This window comes from Corylus avellana, chromosome 11, assembly GCF_965113065.1.
Source record: "Corylus avellana chromosome 11, dhCorAvel1.hap1.2, whole genome shotgun sequence".
Taxonomy (NCBI): Eukaryota; Viridiplantae; Streptophyta; class Magnoliopsida; order Fagales; family Betulaceae; genus Corylus; species Corylus avellana.
Window position 1 is genome coordinate 18,810,391 of NC_142500.1, and position 9,511 is coordinate 18,819,901.

Genomic DNA, 9,511 nt, shown 5'->3' on the forward strand with positions numbered 1-9,511 from the left:
TATGTGTAGAGTGTACTGTTTACACCCCAGTAGATGGGGCATTTTTTTATGAGAAGAGTAGCTCCATATATATATTCTTGACATAAATTATTACCATAAAGAACACATGAATTATACTGCTGTTGACATAATGTCAGTCACAAGCTAATTGGGCAGAAAATGTGATGGAGAGTGGGGTTTGCTGGGGCTCTTTTCTGTTTGGGCAGAGATTCCTTGCTCGAATTGGGGGCTCTAGTCCAAACAACTTGCGTATGCAGTGAGCAAGGAGCCCTCTTTCACATGATTGCTGCAATTCTTCTGTCCCGTCTTCTTTGGAATAGGATTCTCTTCATTTCATTTGAAATTAAGAGTATTCATTTAGTGTAAAATGAGGAGTAATTAATTCTAAATAGATTGTTGTTACCGAACACAACAATGATGAATAATATGAAATCGAAAAAGAGAGAGATCAAAAGATAGTCAAAATACAGATTTACGTGGTTCGACAAAATGCTTACGTCCACAAAGTGCTTATTCTTTTACGACAAGAATCCCCGTGCTTGCTTACATACAAAGATAAATCCTAAACACTTGACTAGATCCTAATTAACCCATGTATATGACATAAATTTGAAAATTTAAAAATTTAAAACGACACAAACAATATGGGGAGCACGACAACTTGCTGACTCAACCATTCTAACCGATTTATATGAGATAAATTTAAAAACTTAAAACGACACCAACATATGAGGAGTACGACAACTTGCTGACTCAACCGGTCTCTTCAGGCTATATAATATATATATACACATAGATATATATAGTATACACAATATTACAAAAGAGGACATTTTTTTATATGAATACAAAAAAGTACATTTTACAAAGGCGGATCCTTTTCGCTATCAAGAGATATTATAAATATAATGAAAAATTTCTTTCATCCAAATTTTATTTATGTTTTGTTAACTCTTTGAATGTCATTGTCCAAATTAATTTACAGATCTGCAGCATAGTCTGACAGATCACGTCTCTAGCTGTTGTTCGGTCGATCACAACGAACGCAATTCCTTTCTCTTCCATATGTCTGATAATTCATCGGTCAGTGATTTACTCCCATAAAAGAACCAGAGAAAAAACAAAAGATAAATCGAAAATCTAAGGTCGTTACTCTTAAAAGTTTTGTGTAAACAAACCCTTAAAAAACGGCTAAAAAAAATCGAAATCCAAACCACACCTGTCAATTGCTGCGGAAAGCAAATCTTAAAACAAACAAACAAAAAAAAAAGAGTGAAATTGGTACAGAGCTTTATCATCAACAGACTCGCAACTTCTTGCGCTTCCATGATTGAGTCAAGTGGCACCAAAACCTTCTTTTACCACGTGTAATCTGGAAGCAGTTGAATGAAGTTTGACTCTAGAAGCCGACGATGAGCTTGTAATACATACGGCCATGGAAAAGTTCAAAAAAGATTCAATTCAGGGCTAACAGTGGACCATTCTGTATGGTCTAGACTCTAGAAATTAACCGAAAGAAGTACGTTTTGATAACTTTATTAGGACGGTCAAGATTGCTTCAGCAGCCATGAACTCAAGTGAAGCTGACTCATTGATGACGATTTTTAGGAGCGAAAAGGCCGGCAATAATAATCGCTCGTTAATTGCTAATCGCTAATTGTATAAATTGTATTAATGGCTAACTACTTTTAAAGGGGATTATGAAAAAATGCTAACCGCTTAGGCAGTTGCAGTTAGCAATTTTAGGTTTTAAAAAAACCGTTAACCGCTAACCACTAACCACTTTTATGTATATTATATTATATATTAAAATACATTAAATGAGGTTTTTGTGTTTATATATATATATATATATATATATATATATAAATGATCTCGTATGTAGTAGGGTATTATCATATTACCATAAAAACGACGTCGTTTTTTTTTTTTTTTAAAAAAAAATAACTTTTTAAAATTTTATTTAAAAAGCGGTTAATGGTTATTCGGGTTATTAACTGCTAACCGCCAGTTAACTGCATAGGCGGTTAGTAACCGCCTAAGCAGTTACGGTTAGTGGGTTACGGGTGATAATTTGTGTTTGCGTATCAAGTTTGTCTTGTGTTGAGGCAATGATAGAAGGTTATGTAAGTCAATCAAAATTCGACTTATTTCATTAATTATGTGTTGGGTTTATGAGTCATGTAAAAAATTGTTAGCTTATATATTGTGTGCCGAGCAATGAGACTATAATAGAACCATCCTTAAAAGCGCTCTTAGAGTGACACATGATAGACACAAAAATCATTTCTAAAATTACTCAGCAGAAAATGTCTTTAACATGTAAAGCTTATCAGAAATCTTAGACCTTAATCCTAAATAATACTTAATCTTAATACCCCTAAAAGATTCTAATTTATTCTTTCTTTACACCCTTTAACCTTGATATAAAATCTGTATCTATCAAAATATTAAAGTTTGATAAATAGCATGATTTAAGTAAATAAAAATAATAATTTCAAAGATATCCTTGGTTGGAATATGGAAAATGTAACAACAATATTTGGAATTTTCTTGTATTAGTATTTATTATTTTATAAATTATGATAAATATATTAGGGCTAAATCCTTTTATGTTTAATTTTCCTTTAAACAGCAAGTATTAGAAAACTAATTAATCCAAATATTGAAGTAATAAAAAATAATAAAATGTTTCGTAGTCATACCCTTTCTACGCCCAGCAATGCATGGGGGACCACGTAATGGCCATCGTTGACATCGGGCACCGCGGATGCGCACTTTATCCGAGTCAGCAGTCCCAGTGGAGCCTCCTACATGACATACGGTCACACGTATCGTACCCCTGAAAAAACTCCCATATCCCCAATATACCCTTCCCTTTAACACTCGTCTTCTTCTTCCACCGCGGTCAGTCCCATTGGTTGACCGCCGGCCCGAGAGTCTCATTTTTCCCGCAAATTTGGACTCTTATAAAACCCAAACGTGAACCACAATCCAATCCACCAAACTCTTTCCCTCTCTCCTTTTCTCTCTCTCCGTCTCTCTCTCTGTGAGATCCTGTGTTGTGTTTGTTAGTTAACGAGTCTATTCTCGCTTCTTGGCGATTTCTTGGAGGATTTTGGAATTTTCGGAAGATCGGCCGGCGAAACGACGTCGTGGAGGGGGATCGCGATGGTGGAGGAAGAAGGAACGGCGAGGCGGCTCTGGATCAAGTTCCGAAATGACTCCGTTTTCGTCCTCTACACGCCCTTCTTCGTGTGTCTGGCCTCCGGCCACCTCCACTCTCAGTCCTTTTGCCGTTGCGTCTCTCAGGACGTCTATTTCCTCAAGGCCTTTGCTCAGGCGTAAGCCCCTTGATCGATCATAGATAACATGCATACATATATACATATTATGCATATATCCATACATCATACATACATGTATGGACGTGTGGTGAAATCGGAATCTGAGGATTCTTGGATTGTAGGTACCAAATGGCGGAGGACTGCGCAGACGATGATGATGACAAGAGCGCAATACGCGACTTGAGGAAACGCGTGGTGCACAGGCTTAAGGCGCACGATACTCTCGTCCGAGTAAGCTTTACTATCTTTCTAATTCTTAATTTTCTTTTTCTTTTTCTTTTATTTTTTAATCTTTTAAAGTTAAATTCACTAATTTTCTGCTTTTTTTTTTCTTTGTTTCTTTATTTTTTAAAAAGTAAATTTATGATTTTTGTGTTTATTTTCGTGATTTGAATTCGGTTTGTCTGTTATCCAATTGTGACAGAATCTTTTTAAGTAGGCCCTGTTTGGCTCCCGAGAAAACTGAACCGAAAGAACGAAACTAAAGTTCCAAGACTGAAACCTTTTCTTTTTTTAATACAATACTGAATTTTTTTTTTTTTTTTTTGGGCACTTGATCAGAGAAAAGAAAATGGAGGATTAGGAAAGCAATCGGAGATTTCTAGATCCTCCTGATACTTCTTTAACTACCCAAATCTTGGAATTCGGCTCGTTGTTACACATTTCTGACGATTTTGTTTTCGTTGTTCATGTTTCTTTCTTGAATCTTGATGCTTAGTTTGTTACTCTTCTGCATTCTCACTCCCAGGGGTTTAATGAACCATCAATTGGCTTATGTTTAACATTCGGCAAGATTTCTATATTCGATCATATGTGTGCTTCTTAGATATGGTGTTGTGACATATAAGCAATGTTATCTTTTAAGACTGTGAAATGTAAGCAATAAAATGATAGATTTGATCATGATTATTATTGTCATTGCCATCATATTCTGATTAATGAAGAGAATCAGTGCCAGTAATGTCATAGGAGTATATGTATTTCTAGCCATACATTGTGTCAACTACTCAATGGATGGAAGTGTTATTTTGGCATTGGTCTCTGCCACATTGTCCGTTTGTAGTTATTATGAACCCATTGTCCTAGATTTCATTGACCATGGTGATGGAATTACTGTGATTAGTTTTATGTTGATTAGCCAATGTCTGTGGGAACCATAACCAGTCTATCTCGCATGGGCTTACTTACCACTAGGGTTGAGAAATGCTGAACTTCATTCGTACATGCTTCCTTTCTGCCTATAGTTTTGGCTATCAGCTTCAGTATAATATTTACAAGATTACCATGCAGGAATGGGGCTTTGAACTCCCAGATGAGAGCATTTTCGACAATGCAAGAGTAAAATACATAGAGTTCTTATTGGCTGCAGCCTCAGGAAGAGTCGAAGGAGAAACAGTTCCTGGTAAAATTGCAACTCCTTTTGAGATGACAAAAGTTGCTTCTTATACTCTTGGTGCTATGGCACCTTGTATGAGGCTCTATTCCTTTATAAGTAGGGAGATCCAGGCTCTTATACATCCAGATGATAGCAGTCACATTTACAAGAAATGGATTGAAAGTTATTCTTCTCAAACTTTTGAGGTCCGTCTTATTATCAGCTGCATTTACCTTTTCGTTCAAACCTTTGGCCAATCAGAAAAAAAAAATATGTTGTTGAAGTTGTCGCTGAAATATTTGTCATTAGTACTTAGTAATCTTCTTTCTGAATTCAGGCATTTGCTTTGCAAATTGAAGACATGCTGGATAAACTTAGCATTTCTTTGACAGGCGAAGAGCTTGAAGTCATAGAAAAGCTTTATCATCAAGCTCTTAAACTTGAAGTAGATTTTTTCGCTACTCAACCAATTAGTCAGCAGACCATAGTCCCTTTGGCTCGTGTGCATGACCCTGCAGAACATCGTCTTAACATATTTTGTGACTTTGACTTAACATGCACTGCTTTTGATTCCGCTGCTGTATTAGCAGAGATTGCAATTATAACAGCACCACCAAAGGCTATAGTAGCAGAGATTGCAATTATAACACCACCACCAAAGGCTGATTCTGATGAATCTGAAACCCAACTTGTTCGAATGTCATCAGCTGACTTGAGGAGCACATGGGGTGCTCTTTCCACCCAGTATACTGAAGAGTATGAACAATGCATAGAAAGCATGATGGATGGCACAAAAGGTTTGATAACTGATTTGTAGGATTACTTCTCGATTTATTTATGCCTTATACTTTGAGTGTAATATGCTGAAACATTTTGAAAGTTATCAATCGAGATATTTGGTGAATAATGACTATACTGTTGTATGTATTTCTAGCGGAAAATTTTGATTATGAAGGTCTGCATAAAGCCCTTGAACAAGTTGCAGATTTTGAGAAAAGAGCAAATACAAGAGTGATTAACTCAGGAGTACTTAAAGGTTTAAATCTAGACGATCTAAAGCGGGCTGGCCAGAGTCTCATTCTTCAAGAAGGTTGTAGAGAGTTCTTTCAGAAGGTTGTGAATAATGATACTCTGAAGACTGAAGTTCATGTTCTCTCATACTGTTGGTGCGGTGATCTCATTAGGTCAGCCTTTTCATCAGGTATAATTTTCAAACATACATGTAGATTTTACTGTGTAGAGATATTTCTATGCATGACACATGCAAAGAAACATAATGTCAAAAGAACCCCAAAAGAAAATATTTATTAATGTCCTTGATTCATTTGTACATGAGGGTTATTGCTGGCAATATTTAGCTTGATGTATAGTTTTTTATCTGGATATGCTCTTCTGAGCTAAGATGACACCTGATATCTTCTTCATTATCCTCATAGGATCACTGCCCTTACACACTACATGAGCTATTCGACCCTTACAGAAAGGTGCTTTGGGAGTTCTTGAATAGTGAATGATGCTTTCTTGATCAATAATGTGCTGATTGACAAGTTCAAGATAAAAATTTTATTCATGAAATTGATAAAATGAAAACATTTATCGACCTTGATAATTAGAGTAGGAATGGTGATGATGATGATGGAACAACAATAATAATCATGAAGCCTATGACCTGGTTTGATGCACATATTCATATTCATTAGTTGTTGCTACATATTCATATTCATACTCTCTTTTCTTTTTTTTTAGGTTCTTTTTTTTTTTTTTTTCTTGTCTCTCTTCTTCTTACGTGTTGGCTTAGAATGATTTAAGTTTCGTTCTATTTCATTGAACAGGAGATCTAGATGAGCTAAATGTCCATTCAAACGAGCTTAGTTTTGAAGAATCTGTCTCTACAGGTGACATTGCTATGAAAATTGAGTCTCCCCTGGATAAGCTTCAAGCCTACAGTGGCATTCTAAATGATTCCAACAGCGAAGGGAAGCGCTTGACAGTTTACATCGGTGGCGATGTGGGGGACTTCCTTTGCCTGCTTCAAGCAGATGTGGGCATTGTAATTGGCTCAAGTTCAAGCCTAAGGAGACTTGGGGAACACTTTGGCGTTTCTTTTGTCCCATTGTTCTCTGGTTTGGTGAAGAAACAGAGAGAATTGGTTGAAGATGGCTCCTGTATTTGGAAAGGGCTATCTGGCATTCTTTATACAGTCTCAAGTTGGGCTGAGATACACGCATTCCTTTTGGGCTCAGACATAGAGCAAGTTGGGCTGAGATAAAAACCTCTCTTTCGTGTCTTGTTATTGTTAGAAAAATCCCCAAGTGAATTCATTACACCGTAGGACATACATAGAGTAGAAATGGTGGCTACTTTTATCCAAGGACCACAGGTCGGCCCTTAAGTCTTTTTTTCTTCAGGGGCTACCACCCAGAAATATACAGAAGCTTTCCTAGAGTAAAAAAAAAAAAAAAAAAAAAAAAAAAAAAAAATTATAGGTATAAAATAGAGTCAGATTACTCATAAGAATCTCTCTTTTTTTGTTCATTCATCTCCTGTATTCACCTTCATTGTTGTATGTGACTTTCGAAGTTTCAAACTGTTCATCATGATAAAGATTTCAGTAGCAACTTGTTTGTCTGATTAGCTTTTTTTATACTGATAGATGTTATGATCTGCTGCGACAAATGAGCCAGCAGATTCAACTGCCTAGAGGCCTCAAAGATTGGCAAATAGAATTAAGCTTCCAATCTCTGAGGTCCCTGGCTCATGAGATAGGAGGAGAATTCACCCTTTTATTAGTCTTTTTTTGTGGTCACTTTCTATGAGTTTATGGCAATTAGACATTGTTACAAATGCATTCCAATCTTGCAATAGCCAGTCTTAAGGCTTGAGATTGATCCTTCATTTTAACCTACTGGAGATATTTTCCCCCTCAGAAAACAAAAAAAAGATTCAATTTCAGTAGGACTCAAAAGACATGGTAAATTAGCAGAATGAATATGACATTTTTCTTTAGGAAAAAAATTTCTTCAACTCAGTCTATTAAATTGATATTTATCTTAGCAATTTTAAAAACTACAAGTGAGAATCATATACTCTTTAAGGACATATGTCATTTTAATATATCTGGTTGTCCTATGACTACTCAATGGCAATGATAAGGTCTTCAACGAAAAATGGAAACTCTAGTTGGGACTCAAAGGAAAAGTTACATTTTGAAGAAAAACTATCAAGCAATTTGCAATATTTCTTTGAACTTTCAGTTTGTGCAATGTCTTCCCTAAATTATTATCGGGGTTGCAATGTCCCCTTTATGCAAGAAAAATGACCAAAATACTATTTTTATGAGGGATATTGCAACCTAATGTGGTTTGGAGGGAGGGAAACATTACACAAATTAAATCGGGTTGATGGAGTTGATTTTTCATAATTCTAAACTATAGACTCTCTGGCCCAACATTTCTTAAGAATGAGCCCAGAAAATGATCGACTCCATCGGGCCATAAGCCCACCAATCCTTAACACCCAACAAAAAATTAAAAAATAAAATAAAAAGAAGTATTCTTTGATCCATGATCAGATTTGTCTTTTTAACGTGGGTCCCAGGTACATGCACGTGGCACATGTGCAATCACCACCAAAATGATCCCATTTTCACCATCCTCGTCTCCAACTCTTCACAACTATGGAAAGAGTGGGGCTTGGCATAAAGCCATGTGGACGCACGTAGGCCTTCAACCCCCCTCCAAATCCAATCATAGGGAAGGAGGTACTTCCCGAGGAAGCTGCTGTTTCACATGGCTGCCTCTCCATATGTTCTTAACAGGTAATATTAAAAAAATGCACCCATTTTCACTCTGTTTTTTTTTAATTTTTTTTTTTAAATCCAGCAGCTCCATAGTCCACATGGTGTGCATGTGAAAATGGCATGGAAGAGGAAATGGCAGTTGGTGGGCTCAGACCATGATTGATAATGGGGCATCACTTTCTCCCATTTCCTCCTCTCTTTGCTGCTCCCTTTCTCTGTCTTTTTTTATTCTGCTTTTGATTTTTGCACACCCCCATTTTTCTCTCTTACATGCCCTCAAATTAAAAGGTCAAAATTTATATTCCTTCAAGCTCGTAGTGATTTATATAATACCGGCATGCATAGTGTTATAATATTATAAAATATAATTAAAATAATATTTAAACAATAAAAAAATAATATATATATATATATATATATATATATAACAACGGCATGCATACGGTTCATGCACGCATGTGTTATATAAAGTACTACTCACATTTTTAATAAGACTAACAGAATCGAAGCAAGATGAAACATTTCGGGTTCGTTCCTTTTTATTTCACTTGAAATTGAGAGGATCGTATTTCATAAGAACACGTGCTCTAAGAATAAGGTCAATTTGATAGACCTATTTAGAAGAATTTCCACTAACTTAAATTAATTTGAAAGAAAACTGTCTTATCTCTCTTCCTCTAAAATACTCATTTTGATATAGGACCATTAACAATTTTATAATGTTTTTAGATTATGGGTAAATGAATCTTTTTTTCTTTTTTTTTTTTCAGTTTTGAATGAATGGAAATGCTTTATTCAATATGGAAAAAGAAACCAAAGAAAAAGAAAAAGGAAAAAACAACTTTTGTTATATATTAAGGGCAATTGTAAACCATTAGGATGCCTCACATATAAACATTTGATGTGGCCCACATCAATTCATCTTTTGACAAAGAGAAGAGTTTTGTTTTTGTTTTCTGTCTGCTTCACCCTATAACATGGAAAGATTCC

At 35.7% G+C, this 9,511-nt stretch overlaps 1 protein-coding gene across 1 annotated transcript; it reads left to right on the forward strand.

Annotated features, from left to right (window-relative positions):
• Window positions 1–2,917: 2,917 nt before the first annotated feature.
• Window positions 2,918–7,310, forward strand: LOC132166120 (bifunctional TH2 protein, mitochondrial). Its single transcript, XM_059576885.2, has 6 exons — window positions 2,918–3,344; window positions 3,470–3,578; window positions 4,638–4,928; window positions 5,060–5,519; window positions 5,657–5,923; window positions 6,555–7,310. Exons 1-6 carry the CDS (start codon window positions 3,172–3,174, stop codon window positions 6,989–6,991), a joined length of 1,737 nt encoding a protein of 578 aa, XP_059432868.2. The 5' UTR covers window positions 2,918–3,171; the 3' UTR covers window positions 6,992–7,310.
• Window positions 7,311–9,511: the final 2,201 nt, after the last annotated feature.